Source organism: Scylla paramamosain, chromosome 35 (genome assembly GCF_035594125.1).
Source record: "Scylla paramamosain isolate STU-SP2022 chromosome 35, ASM3559412v1, whole genome shotgun sequence".
Taxonomy (NCBI): domain Eukaryota; kingdom Metazoa; phylum Arthropoda; class Malacostraca; order Decapoda; family Portunidae; genus Scylla; species Scylla paramamosain.
Window position 1 is genome coordinate 5167501 of NC_087185.1, and position 22500 is coordinate 5190000.

The window sequence follows — 22500 nt, forward strand, 5'->3', positions numbered from 1 at the left end:
CTTCACACTATCTACTATTCATATTTTGTATTTTTCAACATAATGGAAGAGAAAGAAAAACTAACCTAACCTATCATAACATAACATTCCCTTATTTCTTATACCTAGAGGCCTAACCTACCACGTTATTTTCACAGTAGTAATAACATACATTTAACAGACTTCCCACTCATACTGTTGTTGTTGTTGGTGGTGGTGGTGGTGGTGGCGGTGGTGGAGGGGAACTGAAGCACCACCAGCCGTGTAATCTAAAGACTAAATCGAAAGCTTCCCCTTGAAGCCCTCCTCCCCTTCACCCTCCCCCCACTGGACTGCGTGAAGCCTTGAGGAGGCACCGACAGGAGTAATACATTCTCTCTCTCTCTCTCTCCTCTCTCTCTCTCATCTCTCTCTCTCTCTCTCTCTCTCTCTCTCTCTCTCTCTCTCTCTCTCTCTCTCTCTCTCTCTCTGCATCAGTCTCCCTTTCAGCATCACTTCGCATCACCAGCACATAAGGACCAATTAGCAAAGCCACCTCAAGCAGACTCACGCCCTTGTCACCTCTGAGGACTCCAGCACTTGTCCCTATCTTGCCCCGTCACGTATGCAGCAGAGAAACCTAAGGGCACAACAGCCAATTAAATTTTATCACCAGGAACTTTGCCTTGTTATGCGGTGGTGGTGGTGGTGGCGGTGGCGGTGGTGGTGGTGGTGGTCCTAGTCCCTACGCCCTCTTGGGACTCTAATAAGGGGGCAGACAGGTGTGGGCCCTCCTATGACAGGTAATTTATCACGGTAATTGAGTTTATGCTCTCCTAAGGCTGAGGTTTAATATTGTTTTCTTTGATGTATAATTTTTTTGTTAATGTTGTTGCTTCTTGAGGGATGAAGGGAGAGAAAGGGAGGAGAGAGAGATGATTTGTCGCTAAGGATCCAATTCAATTCTTTCGATTTCTTTATTCTCTTCAGCCAAGTTCCAAGTACAGTCTATTATCCTCTTCAGTACTCTCTATTCCCTATTTTCATCAATACAAAAAATGAAAACTCTAATACCACCTTCAGAGTGTCTCGGACTGTATTTCGTTTAATGATTTATTCTTACTACTTTACTTATTCTTAACGCCTAATATTCATTCTTACTACTTTTCAATGATCTTTCCTCACTACGAGTAAAAATGAATCAGCAACTGTCACACATTCATTACTAATCAATTGGTTTAATACATCTTCACTTTAGTAAATGTCCTACCGCGTATTGTTTTGCAGTCCAGTGTATTTCCTCACCTGATCCCACCTTTCCTTCAGCACCTTCACATGGTAACCTATTATATCCTATTCATATCCATAAAAAATTAGACAGATCGGTCGGGAACAGCTATTCTGAACATTAACCGTGTCTTGTCCTGTGCTATTTTCATCACTTCCCTCAGCGCCTCACCTCCCTGACGCACGACAAATCCGCCTGAACAAAAAAATCACGTTTTCTTCTCTTTTCGTCACCACCAGTCGTCACCATCTCTTCCATCACCACCACTCACTAAATATAGAGCTACGCCACCCACTTGATTCCCTCGTGGAGATAGAAAGTGGTGTTACACAAGTCTCTTCTCTCTCTCTCTCTCTCTCTCTCTCTCTCTCTCTCTCTCTCTCTCTCTCTCTCTCTCTCTCTCTCTCTCTCTGTAGTCACCCCATTCTCCTTCTCCTTTGTATTATTTCCTTTTTCTTCGCTATTCCTTCGTTCCCTTCAGACTGGCGGGGTAAATCATTCCTCGCCTCCTTGGAATGTCTAAGAGTGACGCTGATTGCAAGGCGCTGGGATGCATCTCTGGCACTGTGTGTGTGTGTGTGTGTGTGTGTGTGTGTGTGTGTGTGTGTGTGTGTGTGTGTGTGTCCGTAATCCCAGTAAATGTGTATACCGTTAATGTTCTCTCTCTCTCTCTCTCTCTCTCTCTCTCTCTCTCTCTCTCTCTCTCTCTCTCTCTCTCTTCGATAAAATCAAGGAAAACTAGCCAAATATTCCATAAAAAGAGTATATATCTCCGTCAGAATCACAAAGAAGACAAATTGCAGTTAAACACAAATATATAATGTTATGAAATGAAATCCTTAAGAAAAAAATGAAAAGCTAGCAAAGTACACAAAGAAAAGTAAATATTTGTCAGAATCGAAAAAAAAAAAAAAGACAAACTACAACACACCTTTCTATAGTAATAGCATGTATAAGGTAAAGGAAGACAAGGAAAACCAAAAAAAGTACTCCATAGCAAATGTTAAAATTCTCGCGTCACAAAAAAAAAAAAAAAAAAAAAAAAAGGAGCGACAAACTCCACGTCTTTCCCGCACTAATATACGACAAGTCCACATTCCACATCTGTCAGCCAGGTGGAATCATAAATCCAAACACACCTGAAAAATTCCACTGCTTCCTGGCGCTTCATTCCTTCAGGTAATCCCCATATCCTTCTCCTTCTCCTTCCCCTCCTTCAAACTCCTCGTGCCAGCTGGTCCATCCTCCTTTCCTCCCATCCCTTTCCTTCCTCCTCTTCCTCCTCCTCGTCTGAGCTTCTGTTATGTTGGGGATTGCGTGGGAAGGCGCAGGTGGTACGAGAATGTTGCATGACAAGCCTAAACCCTCTAGACCACGCCAGGACCTCCCTCTCCCTCTCGCTCTCCCTCCCTCCTGCCCTTCTTGCCTTCCCTCCTTGCCTCGCTCCTCACTCCGTCTTATTCCTCCTGTTGGTCTCTCGTCTCCCGTCCCAGCCTGTGCTTAAGTCAGTTCCTGTACATTTAGTTTAGTTCCTCTCTCTCTCTCTCTCTCTCTCTCTCTCTCTCTCTCTCTCTCTCTCTCTCTCTCTCTCTCTCTCTCTCTCTCTCTCTCTCTCTCTCTCTCTCTCTCTCCACGTGTTTCTACGAAAGAGAAAAGCTGAGGTAAAAAAAAATAGAGTATAATAAGCGCTTAGTGTCATGTTTTCTTTTATTATGATGGATGGAGGATTTTTTTATATATTTATTAATGTAGAAGTTTTAGCAGAGTTCTGAACTGCTTACACTAAAAGAGAGAGAGAGAGAGAGAGAGAGAGAGAGAGAGAGAGAGAGAGAGAGAGAGAGAGAGAGAGAGAGAGAGAGAGAGAGAGAGAGAGAGAGGAGAGAGAGAGAGAGAGAGAGTAGACAGGAGAGGAGAGGAGAGGAGAGTAAAGGAGAGGAGAGGAAGGGAGAGAGGGAGGAGGAAGAGGAGGAAAAGTTGAAAAGTTCTCTACGGACGACCATATTCTAGTTTTGTTTCGACTTTCCAAAATACAGAAGAGGGAGAGAGATAAAAAAAAAATCGAGGGTTGGTTCTTTAGCTGACAAGGAGGACGAGGACTAAGAGGAGGCGGAGGAGGACGACGACTACAAAGTTGACGAAGTTTTCTCATCTAGACAATCGAGAACTTGTGGCCATATAAAACGCAAGAAATGAAAGCCCCAGGAACCTTCATCACACACAGTACCTCGAGTTATGGACGGACGCGGTACTTTCTTCTATTATTCAAACTTACGCTGACTCGTCGAGAAATAGCGAGTCTGAAAGTTTGAGGGTCCATAAGAAGGGGCGAGGGGGACCAAAGAGGAACGAGATGTGAAGAGAAGTGTCAAGGCAAGGGTGGTTTTCGCTGACTATAGTGCGGTTGAGTGTGTGGATGAAGTGTGGAAAGTACGGTTGAAGTGTTAAGTTGGAGTAGAGTGGGGGTGGAGTGGGTGGAGCAGATAGGTATATTGAAATGGTATGGTGTTGATGTGGGTTTGTATGCATGTGTGAAGATGAGTGTGTGTGTGTAGGAGAGGTGAGAGTAATGAGAGGTTTGATGTAGAGCATAGTGAAGAAAGGTAGAAAGTATGTGTCAGTGGAGGATGTATGAACCGGAGGGAGAGAATGAACACAAGAACTGAGATGGAGTAAGACGAATGAAAAAGACTAAGATGAAAATGATAGAGAATGAGGGACGGTGACGCAGGAATACAATGATTTAAAATGCTTAACAATACCAACAAAGCAATCAAGAAGGTACATGAATTACAGCAGTCAGTATACATAATAAGTGTAATAATGACACATAACTAGTTCAAATAGGGCAACTAACTCGAGTCATTTACAGGTGACATTCAAGAAGGTGAATATAAGACTGAAGTGATATGAGAGACTGGAAGTGGATGGGAATATTTCAACACTTCACCTCCACATCTGCAGCGCTACGGAGATCATTAGAGCGAGAATAGAATCTGAAGGCCTCAGTGTGTGTGTGTGTGTGTGTGTGTGTGTGTGTGTGTGTGTGTGTGTGTGTGTGTGTGTGTGTGTGTGTGTGTGTGTGTGTGTGTGTGTGTGTGTGTGTGTGCGCGAGTGCGTGCGTGTGGGTGTAATAATAAGAAGAATCCGCTGCTCTAATTCAATAAGGGGATGAAAAAAGTGCTAACAAATCTGAGCCTCATGTGTATTGATCGCATTTCCTTCACTATTGAAAAAAGAAGGCCGCGCGGGAAGCCTTCGTCAGCGGGAAGAGCGGCACGTCCCTCCCTCTCCCCTGCCTGCGTTCTACTGACGATGATCATAAGACGCGTGAGGCTGTGGGAGGCAATCACATTCAAACTCAATTCCCGCCTTGATTATCTCAGCAGGAGGAGCACGTGTTGGGTACAAGCCGCTGCGATATTACTTTCCAGCGTGGGCGTCACCTGCGAACTCTGAATATAGAGTGTGCAGGTGTTTTCATTACGTTCTTAGCGGCATTTTCAGGTAAGGCAAGCACGCAGGGAGGTGTGTGTGTGTGTGTGTGTGTGTGTGTGTGTGTGTGTGTGTGTGTGTGTGTGTGTGTGTGTGTGTGTGTGGGTTTAAAGCGATATCCTGTTACTGTTGTGGAAACAATTACCAGTTCTAGAGGGGAAAAAACGCGTGATAAAAGAGGAGGAAGGTATAATGAGGAAGACGTGGCAGGATGGAGACAGAGCGACGCGCGAAGCTGTGTGTCCTGATGACATTATCGCCTAACAAAGGCAATGACTCGTCTCTGAAACATGATTAGGTGGGCTCGCCTTTCTCTCTCTCTCTCTCTCTCTCTCTCTCTCTCTCTCTCTCTCTCTCTCTCTCTCTCTCTCTCTCTCTCTCTCTCTTTCGGTCGGTGCACTTTTCATCCTACCCCTATTTTTCTCCTCCTCAACCTACTTCTTCCTAACTTCGGTTCACTTCTAAGAGCATCCTCCTCTGCCCTGCATCACTTCACCGCCTCATCAGTGACTTCCTGCAGTATCCCAGCCTAACCTCACTTCACAGGAGTAACGTTATACAGATAAGATAAAACTGTAATAGCACAGTAAGTATTAAAGTGTACAGGAAATGCACTCATGCTACGTGCATTAAGATATTAGCATCACGATAAATGTTCTTAATAACGGAGATGCAGTTCGTGGGATGGGAGGGAAGAGAGAAGACTTAGTCTCCTTCCTCCCCTCCTATTCCGCTTTCTTACATTCAGTATGTAATGCATTTAATTAATCAGAGGTATGCCTAAATGAAACCTGATAAATATCTTACTGCGCAAGCGCACACACACGCGCCATGTCCAATGAAAGAATTCAATATAATGCTAATTAATTTAAATTTAGAAGCAATAACATCATTGCCAGACATGACGAATAATAAATTACTCTGAAGGCTGAAAAGGTGCTTTGATAAATTATGTGTATGAGTGTCCCGCTAAATGAGTGTTTGCTCGCACCCAGCTTGGTAATCACTCCCCCCAGGCACGGGACTCTCCACAACAATGGTGGCAGCGGTGGGATACACTCGAGTTGAAAAGTCACCGGCGCTCCAGGGAATCGTGATTTGTGAGTGGGAGTTTCCACGTGGCGACCTTTGGTTACTTACCGGCGAAGTAGGCGACGAGGGCGGTGAGGATGGCGCACAAGATGATGAGGGCAATGGAAGTGCACTTCCACGAGCATCTTTCCCGCCACGTCTTGCCCAAGTGGAGGCCTCGGCCGGAGAAGGAGGCAGCGGAACCAAGCGCTAGGTCGTTCCTGACCGCGGGCAGCGTCAGGGGACCGGTTCCTGGGGCAATGGAGCCCTTCTGAGAACCGAGAGTTCCTAACAGCCTGTAGGGAATGAAGGGAGAAGGAAGTTTAGGGTTAATTCATGTGTGCAATATTCCACTAAAAATTCCTCCTCGTTCCTTATTAATCTACGTAACGATGCTTGGGACCTGGAGGGAAAAATAAGTGCCGGGGAGGAAGGAAACTAAGTAAACTTAAATACCTGAGGAAAAGGTAAGGAAGACTTGCAGTGGGAGGGTAACTATCAGTACGGGTCGGGGGGGGTTGAAGGGAAGGTCCGCTACTATTCGTATTAATTTTGGTGAAAGTCGCGAGTGTGAGGGAGTTGGGAGAAGTTAGCAGGAAGTTGGATAATGAATATATTGTTGGCCGCGACACCCACAATGGGGACCCTTCCTGTGGGGCGAGTTTAGACGGCCTATTGGAAAGTGATACAGCCTCGTACCGCACCCCATCTCACCTCTCTCTCTCTCTCTCTCTCTCTCATCTCTCTCTCTCTCTCTCTCTCTCTCTCTCTCTCTCTCTCTCTCCCTCTCTGCAAAAATAACTGATGAATGGCTCAGCACCCAGCGCACGGAAGACAAAAGTTTGATCTTAATGGACGTTTCTGGAGGAGGTCTGCCGCTCGTTACCTCGTCGTCAAGGGAACCTCAACAAGGACCCTGACATCAGACAGAGAGAAGGAGAGAGAGGAAGCGGGAGAGGAAGGAGCAAATTCCACGAGGACAGTAAACACTTGATGCTGCGGACAGCGACACCAAGAGGTCCTCAGCTCCTCCTTTACTTCCAAGACAAGAAAACAACGGAGATAAAATTTGATGCTGCCAGAAGGACAAACACCTAACATGGAGGAGGCATGAATGAGAGAGAGAGAGAGAGAGAGAGAGAGAGAGAGAGAGAGAGAGAGAGAGAGAGAGAGAGAGAGAGAGAGAGAGAGAGAGAGAGAGAGAGAGAAGGCAAGGTACAAGCCAAAATACGACTCCAGAATAAGTAATAAAGACAAAACAAAGAAAAAAAGAGAAAATGCAAAATAAACAAAAAAAATACTTGTACAATGACAAAAGAGACAGGAACCTATAAAAAAAAAAATACATAAGGAAGGAAAAGTATGGAGGGAGGGAAGGAGGGAAGAAGGGAGGGAGGGAGGGAGAGATGAAGAGGGAGGTATGGAGGCAGAAGGCAGGTGTGGAGGGAGGAAAGGGAGTGAGGGAAGGGGTTATAAAGTGACCTGATCACCCTAAATGGGCCCTGATGGCCTAATATGGGAGGCTGCCGCGAGTAATTCAATTATGAAGATGGCCATAGAATGTTAATTACGGACAGCCACAGTGGTTAACGACGTGCGCGGACCCACCCTCACCACCACCACCACCACATCCACCAACACTAACGCAACCATCACCACCACTAACACTGAAGCCACCAGCACGACCATCAACCACCACCTCAGAAACTGTGAGTAAGACATACCAGCATCACCTTTATCCCCACAAACAAGAACCCAACCATCACCATCATCACCACATACATTCTCACTATCATCACCGCCACAGGGAGACAAGCCACCATCACCTCTACCACCACCACCACTATCATTACCACCAGTAAGAGGACAAGCTTCATCACCATCACCATGAATTGCCACGAAATGGACCTCATCACCACCACAATCACCACCATCACAACACGGTCAAAACACAGTAACTCTTCACCATAAAATAAACACACACAAAAATTCTTACAGTTCATTAACAAACATCTTTTCTGTAACAACCACAACTGAAGAAACAAACCAAACTATAAAAAAAAAAAAGAAAATTAAAATCCTACAAAATAATAATTACTACCAAGAAGTCCAGATTTACCATTTTCAAAACAATGAAACCACAACAACAACTATTACTACCATGACTACCACCAACACCATCCGATTTCCGTGACTTGCCACTTGAGACCAGACACTCGAAGGTCACATAACACTAAGAGAGGCTAAGCTAAACAGTTACGGGTCAGGGTTCAGTAAATCACTATTCTGAGCGACCCTTAATGGCCCCTTCCTGTTTGCCTGAATGGTGGTCTTTGAGATGAGGACGTGGGAGGGAGACAGGTGAATACCCCGCTGCACTATTCATTGACTGGGGGAGACTGGGGGAGACTTGGGGAGTTGAGGAGGATTAAGAAATGAAGCGATGTATGAATGTGTGTGTGATGTGTGATCAGAGCAATGGTTTATGTTATTATTCAGTTTCTTATGCTATTTTTTCATTCTTCATCAAGGTAATCCCCAGTTATCTTAGGATTTGTTTAAACTGTGTGATTCAAAGGATGATTGTTTTTAGATTTAATTTATAAAGAAGATAATTTTTCTATTGTATTTTTTTTTCTTTCCATGTGTGTCTATCGTCATTTCTTTTCTATATCTTTACTTGCCTATATAGTGATGATGGTGATGGTTGTAATGGTGAAAGAGAGAGCAGATGTAAGCTGCTGTTTTCTTTTATAAAACTTATATTGTCTACGATTTCAGCAGCGCGCGCGCACACACACACACACACACACACACACACACACACACACACACACACACACACACACACACACACACAAAGCCATTACCAGCATCACAGCGCCTTAACCAGGACAAACACACTCCCTGCTACACCCTCCCCACACTAAGCTACACTCCACATAATCCACCAGGCGCTGCAACACTCCGCTATAAACACGAGGATAATTAAGTCCCTGTCAAGGATTCCGAAGAAGTCACCGTGATATTAGGACACTCTACAGATCCTCAGGGGTGGGTAGGATGTCACCAGTTTCCTGTACCTCCCCTGGGACCTGCCCCTTAAGTCGTACCCTAGCTCACCGTACCATCAGCATCATCACCATCATCACCATCACCTTGAGAAAATGCAAATGCCCCGCCGCTGGAATCAGATAGCGGGGCCAATTTCCCTCAAACAGCTCTCTTTGATTACTCCTGCCTGGCTCTCCCTCAGGCTCGTGGCAGGGGATTCTCGGCTCTACGGCGGCCTGCTGGAGGGTCGAGAGGCATGTGCTCGTGATCATTGTCTTTAGGAAGCAAGGAGCAGCAGCAGGCGCAGGTTTTAGCGGCTCTGGATGAGGTAGGTATAATGTGCTGGTCTTTCCCATGCCGAGTTTATAATGACTGCCATCACGGAAGTACATGTGTTAACGGCGCGGTGCCAGACGCTGCTCCACACTCCAGACGCTGATAAGACCAGTGCCACACACCATACGGGCACAGCCATTGACTACCACCCCTGTCCCTCTCCTCTCGCCCACCGTCATTACTACCACCAGGCGAGGTTCGTTTACTTGTTTACTGGCGAGTGCTCACATGGGTTCCCTTTAACACCTCGTAACGTTTTCTTTTTTCCTCTCTCACTTTTTTAATAGCGATTTTCTTTCCATGTGATTTCGTTGGATTTTCTCTTATTTATCCGCTGTTTGGTTATTCTAGTTTATCTCTAATATTATCCTTTTATTATCTCCCGTTCTCTTCTTTTTATTCCTATTTTCTTAGTGATTTCCCTTGGTATATTTGTCCCTCTCTTCAGACTGCTTCAGTTTGACTAGCAATGTTTTCTTTCCTCCAACGCAAGCAAGTTAGGTTAAATGGGGCTAGGTTAGATTAAATTAGATTATGTAATGTCAGGTTAGGTTAAGATAGGTGAGGTAAGGTAAGATAAAGTAAGGTTACATCAGGTTACGTTAGCTTAGGTTAAATTATGCAATGTTAGGTTAGGTGTAGTTACGTAAGATAAGGTAAGATAAAGTAAGGTTAAATTAGGTTAGATTAAGTTATGCAATGCTAGGCAGTGTGTGTGGTGATGAGTCTTCTATTGATACCCTTCCCTCCACCATCCTGCCTCCCTACGTCCCCCTAGCGGCCCTGTTGAGGCTCTCCCAGAGTCTTATCAGTAGTCAGGCCCTGCAGCGCCGCTTATGGCCTGCCGTCGCCCTAAGCCACTTCCTCATCCACTCCTCGCCTCACCACCATACCAAAAACTCTCCCTTTTTTTTTCCCATTTTTTTTTTCAAGGTTTTACAGCACTCTTGTAAGACTGTATCCATGTAATTGTGTTTTAGGATGCAGGAGATGAAACTACAGGATCACTAACCTAAGTAGAATGTGAAAGGTATGTCGAAAAAAATAAACAAGTAATAGAAAGGGAATAAGTTGATAAATTAAGTGTTGAATTCTATAAAAAAAAAAATATCAAGATTCACACAAACAAAAAAAAAAATAACAAAATACAAAATAAAGGGATAAATGAAGTGATAAATTGTATAAAAAATACTAAATAGAATTCACACCGCCCAAGAAGTACCTAAATAAAATAAACTAACAAACAAATAAATAAAAAAAAAATAACAAGTATCAGGTAAAGATAAACTCGTGACTCACCTGGGCTGGGAGTTATTGACGGACAAGTAATCAGGTGTGGGCGTGGAGCCGTAGAGCATCGGGGCGCCTCCTCCTGGGGACTTTGGTGCCGTGCCGCTGCCATACCGAGGACTGTTGCCACTCATCAAATACTCTGCAGGGAGGAGGTGGGCACGAGGTTAGCGGGGGAGAACAAAGGTTAAAAATGTAGGGAGTTTTGTTTGAATATTGATGGAGGTTTGTTTAGTATTGGTGAAAGTTATAGAGTTTAGAAATAGGTGGAAGTTATAGTTTAGACATTAAAGTTAAGAGGTTCTAAATAAATGGAGGTTTGTTTAGAAGTAGATGGAGATTATAGGCTGGAAATGGAGGGAGGTTAGAGTTTAGAAATGAACGGAAGTAAGTGTTTAGAAATGAGAGGAATTTAGGGTTTAGAAATGGACTGAGGATAGTTTAGAAACGGATGGAATTTAAATGGGGATAGAGAGGGGGTTGACTATGAAATTCAAAGGTTAGAATTTAAAGGTGGATAGATATAAAAAGTTTAGATATAGAGTACGACATTGAAGAAGACTGAAGAGATTAAATAACATGAAACAGAGGTGGACAAGCAGAGTGAATGTAGAGATGCAAAGAAAGAAAGGAAAAACACAAGTTACAGTACATTCCTACGAGAGTTAACCCTTAACGTTAGAATAAAATAAGCGGAATAACAGGTACAATGTTAAATGATACAGGTAAACTTGAACTTGTCAGAATCTAATGAAGACAATAAAGGACAGGTACACTGCTATGAAAAACTATTCTTGCCTTAGTATATTAGCTTAACGAAAGGAATGATGTAACTCTTAGGGGCGTAATGAGAGAAAGGACAGGTATGGTGTTACATGAAGCAGGTAAATGTAATTGTGGCAGTTTAATGGAAGTAGATGAAGGACAAGTACAACTGCTACAAAATAGAGCAACACCTGAAGTCAGCATAAAAAGCAGCAATTGTCAGACAACAAATCCTAAACTAATTTCACGGCAGAATTTAATAAAGAAAATCTCTGAAAAAGCTTTACAACACACCTTTGCTTACACTACAGTTATTCATACACTTAAATATTAAACCCTACGTAGCTTGAGATAGTAAAAAAAATGTCATTCAAAACACCATAAAAAGTCCTAAATAAAACACAGGTAACAAATTCATTACGTAGCAGCACACCTGTGAAGCTTTACACACTAAAAGCAGGTAAATGACAACAAAATAACATACCATGAACTCCGCCCAAAGTAAAAAGTAATACGTAAAACTCCAGCGAAACATGACAACGAGCGAAATATTCATTGGCTGTAAATCCTGCCAGTGGCGCGACATATACAAGATGGATTAGTAATGAGGGCAGGAGAACGCGAGGGTTTACCTGACCATCTTGCGAAGTCCCTGGTGAATTTAAAGGGACGCAAAAGTATAAAAGAAAACAAGATAAAACCACTGAGATTAAAGCGAATATTAAATAACTTCTAATATATATCTATAAAAGAAATATGTTTGAACAGGTAAATATGTACACAAGAATATTAGATACCACCACTTTCGATAAATAAATAAATAAATAAATAAGGCAGAGCATATATCAATCACTCCAACAGTTTTCAAGAAGGATGAAGTTAGGTTAGGTTAGACTGACTAAGGTAACTTAACGTAATGACTCAGATTGTGCAGTTAGGTGCAGCTAAGTAAGGTTACAATAAAGCACATCACTTTACTTTTCATCTTGAACCTAACCTATCTTAGCAAACTAGAAAATACATTACTAATCTGCAGGTCATCCCAAACAACTTCAAACAACTAAAAACAAAAATAAAAACAAAACAATAAAAAGGCAGGAAATTCCTGAACAGATAGACGCTAAACGTACTCAAGCGCTTAAAAGAACCCCAAGTTTTACTCCGGATGGCTAAACAAGAGAGGGGGTTTAAAAATACTCACGATAACCCAATTAGCGGCAGCGGAAACAGAATCTGGAACTCTTAAAAACCATCCCCCCACACACACACCTCCTACGTGCCGAGGTTTCTGATCCTAATTGTGATCCTCTATAGGAGATTGGAACACCTGGAGCACCTTCTGGACACTAACAGGTAACATAAAGTACATATAACACTATCAGATCCTCCTCCAACACTCTTACGTAACACAATACAAGTAACGCCACAACTTTTCTTTCCTCTGTGAACTTCCCCGAGGAGAGAAAAAAGCCTTAAGTCCACAGGGGAGAGGCGCACCACTCCCTTCCCACCCACTTCCACTACGACCCCCTCCTGAGACCAAAGAACTTATACAATTTTAAAATACATAAAAATATAATGCCCATGAATTTAAAATGCGCTCTGGTGGCGAGGGACTGAGTTAGATTTTCCAGTGGACGCGTGTAATGGGATTGTGGTGGTGGTGGTGGTGGTGGTGGTGGTGGTGGTGTGATGATGGATATAGTGTTATGTGTGGTGCTTGTGATGATATAAGTGACTATGATGGGGTTGAGTGATGATGATGATGATGATGATGATGATGATGATGATGATGACAAAATGAACGCAGGTACTTATAACTGAGAAAAAGCAGCAGCAGCAATTACAACAACAACAACAACAACAACAACAACAACAACAATAATAATAATAATAATAATAAAATAATAAAAATAATAATAATAACAACAACAATGATAATAACGCTGACAGATTATGATAGACATTAATTACAACATTTATAAAAGTCAGTTATGATGATGATTGATGGCGGTGGTGGTGGTGGTTGGTGGTGGTTGGTGGTGGTGGTGGTGGTGGTGGTGGTGGTGGTGGTGGTGGTGGTGGTGGCGGCGGCGATGGAGTAGGCCATTGCAGAAGTAATAATAATATTTAATACAAAGATTACATAATTAAAACCCACACTAGTTGAATTTATTATAACAATATTCCCCAGAGAGAGAGAGAGAGAGAGAGAGAGAGAGAGAGAGAGAGAGAGAGAGAGAGAGAGAGAGAGAGAGAGAGAGAATCTGATACCATTAGCGTGCGGCAAATGCCCTCTCGGAGCTGGGCCACGGAGCCTAACCAGGTTACGTCTCAGATGGACTGCCCCTCGCCACCACGACCCCGAAAATCCTTCACCATTAAGCCCTCCGCCCCTGAATCCTTTCCCATTAAATCCCACCACCACCACCACCACCAGCACCACCACTATCTTCACTACCACTACCACTACCGCCAACACTACCACCATTGCGATTTTCTTTGTTTGTTTGGCTCTCTCTCTCTCTCTCTCTCTCTCTCTCTCTCTCTCTCTCTCTCTCTCTCTCTCTCTCTCTCTACCAAAATTCCTTATCAAGTCCTGCCATCATCGTTACCACCACCACCACTACTACTACTACTACTACTACTACTACTACTACTACCAACAAAGCTATTCTCTCTCTTACTACCAATATTCCTTGCAAATATGTCCTTTCATCACCACCATTACCACCACTATTCTTACTTCCATTTTCACCACTGTTAATGATAGTAACAATAATAATTTTCTGCATCATACTCACTACCACTACTGCCATTGCCATCAACAACAACAACAATAACGTGTTAATCATCACAATAACCACGGCTGTCATCACTACAACAATACACCAACACTACAAAAATTATATCATTACCAAAAATACCTTCATCACCGCCGTTACCACCACACACAAAAATAAATAAATAAAAAGGAAAGAAAAAAATAAAATAAAATAGTCTCTTCACCACCAAATTTCCTGCCACAGTTGTGTATTAATCCTTCACCAACCACAATCTACCACCACCACCACCACTACTACAACCAACATTACAACACACCGTAGAAAAGAAATTTGTAAAACGAGGAATGTTTTATAATTTCTGTGAGTTTATTAATATTTTCTCTGAATATTGTACTACCACACATACACACACAAACACACACACACACACACACACACACACACACACAGACACACACACGAGGAAATTAATAAAATACAGGTGCGAATAAAACAACGAAGGGCATTCATGAGGCAAAACCAGAAGGAATATTACGGAGACTTAACCTGAATCTTTTAGTTGCACGAAAAAGCACGACAAAAATATGTAGACATGCAATACAATATTAACACATTTACTTTTGATGTATAAATTTATTTTTATTCATATTCTGCAAGCATATAACGATTACACACACAGACAGACACAGCCCTCCCCCCTCTCTCTCTCTCTCTCTCTCTCTCTCTCGGGAATATTCTCTTTCTCCATTTCACGACTTAATTCATAATACCCTAAGTGTAATTCGTCCTCCCTGCTTGTAATCCTGCTTATGTTCTGCTGTTCCCTTCCCCCCAACTCTCTCTCTCTCTCTCTCTCTCTCTCTCTCTCTCTCTCTCTCTCTCTCTCTCTTTCCTGCTGGTGGTGATGGTGGTGGTAGCACGACCAGTGAATTCTGCTCTGTATTCAATTATGTAGAAGCTGTCGTCGTTGTCTCTCTCTCTCTCTCTCTCTCTCTCTCTCTCTCTCTCTCTCTCTCTCTCTCTCTCTCTCTCTCTCTCTCTCTCTCTCTCTCTCTCTCTCTCTCAATTCATCCTTACTTCAATTTCACTATCCTGTATCTCTTTAGGTTACATAAGATAAAGTATAGCTTATCACAAACAGCTTAGTAAGGATTAACAGGTCTATTGCTCTTTGCTCTTCATTCTTATAATGTTGTATTTTCTATTCATTTTCTATGTTATCCTTCTCTTCTTCCTCCTCCTCCTCCTCCTCTTCTTTGGATCACTGCAACACCTAATACAGAATCTCTCCTTTCCTTCATTTCCTTCTCTTCCTCTTAATAATGGTTCTCTCCCTTCCTCCACCTCCTTTTTCTTCCTTCTCTCCCTAATACTGCAAATCTCTTTCTCCTCTTATAGTCCTCTTCTTCCTTCTCCTTTTCCTTCTCTTCTTTCTTCTGCTATGGTTCTTCTAATCCTCTTCCTATTCCTTCTCTTCATCCTTCTAATACTGCAATTATCTACCTCTTCTGCTGTAGTTCTCCTACTTCTCTTCCTCCAATATTTTTTTTCTCCTCCTCCTATTCCTTCTCTTTCTCCTTTTGCTACAGTTCTCCTAATTCTCTTCCTATTCCTTCTCTTCATCTTCCTACTACTGCAGTTATCTTCCTTCTACTAAAGTTCTCCTTTTACTACTTCTCTTCCTCCTCCTCCTATTCCTTCTCTTTCTCCTTCGACTATAATTCTCCTAATCGTCTTCGTATTCCTTCTCTTTATATTCCTAATACTACAGTTCTATTTCCCAGCTATAGTTCTCCTCCTCCTCCTCCTCCTTCTCCTGCTCCCCCTTCTATTGCAGCGCCTCCGTCATGTTTTAGCGAGCGTCCCCACGAGGAAGGCGGCAACTAGTGTGCTGCAGCAAGGTGTTAAACAGGTCATTATGAAGACTCGGCTGCCTTTACTGGCCCCGCTCATGTTTATTACGTGTATCTCATTTGGTTCGGCGCGCCATGGTTCCTGTCTAGTCCTCGTCTTTATAGTTTTACCGCCTGTTGTCCTCGCCCCCGGTCTTGGTCTCGTTAAGTTACGGTTTGTCCTGTTAATCCTATTCTCCTCAGTGTTATCCTGTTTTCCTATTATTATTATTCGTTATCTTCCTGTTTTATTCTATCTTATCCCTATCGTATCCTTCTCTTCACTTATTCTCCTCATCGACGTCCCATTTCTCATATTTCTATTCGTTCTCCTCTCATATCCTTCTCGTCCTCGTTTCAGTGATTCTCCAATTGTATCCTATCTTTCTCTTCTATTATACTTTATTCTCGAACTGTCTCACCTCTCTTGTCCAGATCTTTGTAGTTCACCCATCCTATGCTATTTTTCTCTGCTCTATTATCTTATTTTGCTCATCAGTGTAGTGGTCTTGTTCCATCTCAGGCTGACTCCTATCCTTCTATGTTCTTTTCCTCGTCATCACTCTAAATGTCTTATAATTTACTGAGGCTGCTATTATATCCTATCCTAGTTTATAGCTGTGCCAAGTCCCTACCCTCCCCTCTTCCTCCTCCTCCTTCTCCTCCTCCTCGTTTATAACCGTGCAAGGCCCCTCTCTTCCTCTCCTTCCTTCTCATCCTCTAGTCTTTCTTCTCTCTCTTAATAGCTTCGGGGCCAGCCAGTCGCCTCTCCTCTCCTGAGTGGCGACAATACCTTCGTGTGGTTCACCTTATTTGCATTCATTACTCAGAGATGCGTGGGTGTACCGGGCAGACTTTGGGAGAAAATAGAAAGATGAAAACTGCTCTTAGTAATAATGGGTTGTTATGGAAGAGTTTTACAAGGATTAAAAATAGAAAGTACTAGAGTGAATTATACGCAAAAAAGCAAACATTAAAAAATTGAAAGAAAAAATAAAGTAAGATTTTGACAGTTTATGGGAAACACGTAAGGATGAAATAAAGATAAAAATCAAAATGTCCTCGCTTGCAGTGAAAAAAAGTATGAAAAGAATAAAAAAAAGAATTGGAGTGAATTACACGCAAAACCCGCAGTGAAAACATAAAACACACACACACACACACACACACACACACACACACACACACACACACACACACACAAACAGAAAAAAAGTAAATAACACTGGACAAAAAAAAAAGAAAAAAAATACATAAAAGGCAAAACTTGAGTGAATTACAAGAAAAAACGGATAAAACATAAAAAAAGTATCAACACAACAACATTAAAAAAAAGAAAAAAAAAAAAAGGAAAGAAAAAAAGCAAGGGAGACAAAAGTATGATTTGCAGCGGACAGGATCTGGTGATATACGCATTCTGAACGCAACACACACACACACACACACACACACACACACACACACACACACTCATACGCATTTCCAGCGCTCCACGACGCGCCTCTCATTCATTTATTCACCAGCGTTCCGTGAAGTAATAAAACCCACGTCAGCATTTTTTCCTTACGCGCTGCATTCATAAATACACTGAATAAATACGATGAATATTACACAGCCGGGAGGGAAACGCAGCACAAGAGCGGAACACGGCGGCACGAACAGCAAAGTGAAGTGTAATGCTGCACGGGTGGCTGGCTGAGTGGATGCAGCAGGAGGTGGAGGTGGAAGAGGTGGAGGAGTGCATGCATGTGGAGGAAAGAGATACAGAGGGATAACTAATGTGTGTGTCTCTCTCTCTCTCTCTCTCTCTCTCTCTCTGTGTGTGTGTGTGTGTGTGTGTGTGTGTGTGTGTTTGTTGATAGGTAACAGAAAGTGCGTCCAGGGGGAGAGAGAGAGAGAGAGAGAGAGAGAGAGAGAGAGAGAGAGAGAGAGAGAGAGAGAGAGAGAGAGAGAGAGAGAGAGAGAGAGAGAGAGAGAGCAAACACACCCACCCACAAAATGAAGGTAAAAAAAAAAAAAATGTATGCAATATTATTTTTTTATTATTTTTCCTCTCCTCTCCTTCCTTCCTTTCCACTGTGCTTGCTTTTCTCTTTTCAGCTCCGCCACACACATGCTTTATCACCTTTTCCTCTTATTCCTATTTCAATCAGCGTTATGAGTTTTTCCACGTATTCCACACAGAGAGAGAGAGAGAGAGAGAGAGAGAGAGAGAGAGAGAGAGAGAGAGAGAGAGAGAGAGAGAGAGAGAGAGAGACGTACTCACCACACACCACAAAAAAAAAAAAAACCAACACATTCACCACACCACCACGACTATAAGGTCTCTTTCCACACTTCCTCCACCTCTCCTTCACTCCACTAATATTATTCCACGCACACACGATCACTCTCCCTCCCTGCTCTCACCCACCCTGGAGGAGAAGGAGGAAAAGGAGGAGGAGGAGGAGGGAGGGAAGCAGAATGCTGTATCAACGAAGGGAAAGAGCGTGGAGGAGGAGGAGGAAGAGGAGGAAGAGGAAGACATGTTCAGAGGGACCAACACAGAATTTCTGACAATAATCTGATATCAAGACTCTGACTCCGGCACCCACGCAGACTTGGCAGAGGTGTGAGAGGAATAGGAGGCGCCGCTGAGGGGGAGGGAGACGCCGAGGGGAGTACGCGGCAAGGGAAGGCGAAGGGTAGAAGTCGCGACGGAGGGGAGAAGTTAAAGGGGACACGGTGGGAAGTTAAAGAGAGGAAAAGGGAGGGATTCATGTGTACAGTGAGGGGAAGTGAAGGAGGAAATGGAGGAAAAGAAACAAGGAAATAGAGAGAAGGAAGAGAACAAGAAATGCAGGAAACGAAAGGAAAAGGGAGAGACTGATATGTACTGTGTCGTGGGGGGAGGAACTGAAGGAGAAGGTGAAGATGGAGGAAAAGACACACGAAACACTGGAAACGAAGAGGAGGAATGGAGAAAGAGACAAGGAAATAGAAAGAAGAGGGAGATAAATGTAGAGAGAAGGAAGAGAAGGGAAAGACAAATTGAAAGAATAGAAGAAGAATACGAATGAACGTGGGATTAGGATAGACTCCCGCCCTGTTTACCTCCTTCCCTTCATCCCTTCAACCTTCCCTACACAACCTTGTTACTCCGGGAGGCGACGCTGCAGGGGACAAGGCAGAGGGAGAGGAAATGGCGAAGGCTTCATGATAAAAGGAAGATAGTAGGAGGGAAGTGATGGGATAGAAAGGGAAGGGAAGGGAAGGGAAGAGGCGACGGTTATATACTAATGGAGGCTTGTTCGTGGGTTACCAGGGAGGCTTACAAGGGCTTACGCTAATGTACTGTGCGAGAGGCTTAGGCGATGGTACACGCTCATTACCATCGTCGTCGTTATTATTGTTATTGCTGTTGTTGTGTTGTTACTATGAATAAGGAGTTAGAGGAGGAGGAGTGTGTGTAGTGGTGGTGGTGGTAGTGGTGGTATCGTGGTGATAAGCTGTAGCAGAAAGAGTTGTTGTAGTAGTAGTAGTAGTAGTAGTAGTAGTAGTAGTAGTAGTAGTAGTAGTAGTAGTAGTAGTATCGGTGATTAAACTTAAATTTTACTTATTATTATTATTATTATTATTGTTATTATTAATACCATCATCATTATTATTACTAACATTTACTTCCAATTAATTTCTTCTAATTTCACTTTTATTTGCTTCTTTTATGCCCATGTGTCCCGCACCACAGCCTCTCTCTCTCTCTCTCTCTCTCTCTCTCTCTCTCTCTCTCTCTCTCTCTCTCTCTCTCTCTCTCTCTCTCAATAACACAATACCATGCAATTCCCCAACAACACCACACACAGAAAAAAGAAAAACTGAAATTTTACCCTTGCCAACATTTTTTTTTACATTTAATTACATATATATAATTTCTTTTATCAAAGGACGCAAAAGGACGCCACGTAGAGTTGAATATGTAATCAAGAATAATTATTTCACCATTACCGACAGCAGCAATTTATTCATTTTCAGTTTATCGCGTCGAGCAAATCCATCAAACACTGGAAGCCTGAACTCACCTGAAAGTGATATGATCTACCTGCCATTTGCACCTTTTTTTCCCCTTCATATTCTCTCTCTCTCTCTCTCTCTCTCTCTCTCTCTCTCTCTCTCTCTCTCTCTCTCTCTCTCTCTCTCTCTCATCATGTCACTTAAATTTCTCACTAATACTAAAAAAACGAGAGATATTGAACTGTGTGTGTGTGTGTGTGTGTGTGTGTGTGTGTGTGTGTGTGTGTGTGTGTGTGTGTGTGTGTGTGTGTGTGTGTGTGTGTGTGTGTGTGTGTCTGTGTGTGTGTTAATAGACGACTGACAACCACCACCTGCCACCACAAAACGCGTACACACACATACACACACACACACACACACACACACACACACACACACACACACACACACACACACACACACACACACACACAACCCTCAACCACCACCCCATTTACACACACAATAAAAACAAACATACATACACATATACATATAAATGAAGTGTAAACAACGCAATAGAGAGGTCCGCGCGCAAACACACGCACACACACAAAAAAAAGGGGGGGTGGGGGAGACTGGTGTTGGGGGGAGGTGAACATGAAAATTCATTTGCCACTATCTATCCCAAACCGAGCCTTTTATCACTTGCCTTTTATCTTCGTTATCTTTTGTATCTATGTCTCTTGTTATCTGATTCGTCTCTTATGTAAAGCAATCTCCATTTTGTCTCTGTTTCCACATTTGTTGGTTGGTTTTTCTATTTTGTCTCTATCCCTTACCCTCTTTCTTTTTTTTTCGTGTTGGTAATTCTGCTTCCTTGTTCTTTTTTTTCATTTTTTTTATTCATTTTCTTTTTACTTTGTTCTTTTCACTTCTCTTATATTTTTTCTATTAATTTATGTTCATTTTCTTTCGTACTTTCTCCCTTCTATCTGTTCTTCCTTTCCCATGTTTGATTCCACTCTACTTTCTATGTCTTATATCAATCCAACCTTCCAATCGTTCCCCTTCTCCCTTTCTTTCTACTCTCCTGTTCTCTACTTCCCTTCTTTCCCTTTCTCTTCATCCACCAAGCATCCCTTTCTCTCATTCACATTCCTGTTACACACTCATTTCCTTATTTCACTAATCCTTCCCCTTTCTTCACCTCTTTTCAAAAACTCTACTCCATTTCCTCTCCTTTCCTCATTCATTTGTACCTAAGCTTCCTTTCCTCCCTTCTACACCCTATTCTTCCCTCACCGCCCATCAAACTCATTCCTATCTTCTCCCTTCTTTCACCTTCCTTAATCTATAATTCCCTCTTACGTTCCTCTCTCTCTCTCTCTCTCTCTCTCTCTCTCCCTCATCTCACTTCACCATAACTATCTCCCTTCACTAAAATCCCCCTCCTTTACACTCTTTACCATCTCCTCCCTCCCATTTCTCATCTCCCCTCAGCCAAAAACCCTCCATTTCTCCCTCCTGCTTTCCTTACATACCATCTTTTCATTACCTCCCTCCCTCATTTAATTTTCTACCTTCATCCAGACTCTCTCCTATCTCGTCGCCTCTCCGTCCTCCACCTGGTGTCCCCCAAGGAAGTATTTAGCCTGCAGGTCGTCTCCCTAAACTTGTGACTTAGAGTACATGAGAGAAGAGCCACAGGACTTTTGCGTCGCTATGAAGTTTACCAGTTTCCCTCTGCACCATTATTCTCCTCTCCAGGCAAAGTTTACGCGCCATTAAACCAACCTACATCGGAGTGGTGAGTTTTCTTTCCCTACTTTTTAGCCATTTCAACCCCTTTCCCTCCCCTTTTTCTAGTGTTTCCCCGATTTTCGAGCGGTCAAAAGCATAAGCGAGCGATCTATTTAGGAATACGACTGGATTGAGTGGCGTTTCCAAGGGCACTCGTAATCTTAATGAGGGGATGTGATGTTTCGTTTAGTCCACGCTTAAAAGGGTTTCTATACGTTTTCTATGTCTAGCTTGTGGTATTGACGCGTTGTGGTGCAAGTCGAGCCGGGTTTGGCAGGGCTTGTGTGTCCCTTGTTCTGTGTGGTGAGTGTGGTGAGTGTGGTGGTGTGGTGGAGGGACTGTGGTGAATCTGTTCCTTTGTTAGTGATAAGGGTAACTTTAGTGTGTGTGTGTGTGTGTGTGTGTGTGTGTGTGTGTGTGTGTGTGTGTGTGTGTGTGTGTGTGTGTGTGTGTGTGTGTGTTTGGAAGCAAAAGGGGAATGTTCTAGTAAATTTTCCAGTAGTCTAGACCCGGCGGCGCACCCACCTACCCACCCACCCACACCTACACCTACCCACCCACACACACACACACACACACACACACACACACACACACACACACGTGCAAGAGAAGAAAGGAGAAACGGTCAAAATAAAGAGACTGATAAAGAAGACAAATCGAAGAGATAAAGCTGATTATCATGTCAGGAGAAGGAGGAGGAGGAGGAGGAGGAGGAGGAGGAGGAGGAGGAGGAGGAGGAGGAGAAGGAGGAGGAGAGAGAAGAAAGAAGAGGAACAGTAACATGAGTACAAGA

The 22500-nt window shown here is 43.0% G+C and overlaps 1 protein-coding gene across 1 annotated transcript in view; it reads right to left on the bottom strand.

Moving 5' to 3' along the window:
• Positions 1-22500, bottom strand: part of LOC135090404 (teneurin-a-like) — a 336834-nt gene that overhangs the window by 140931 nt on the left and 173403 nt on the right. Inside the window, 2 exon segments of the mRNA XM_063987158.1 lie at positions 5879-6105; positions 10499-10631. Coding sequence (XP_063843228.1) covers positions 5879-6105; positions 10499-10631 — 360 coding nt within the window.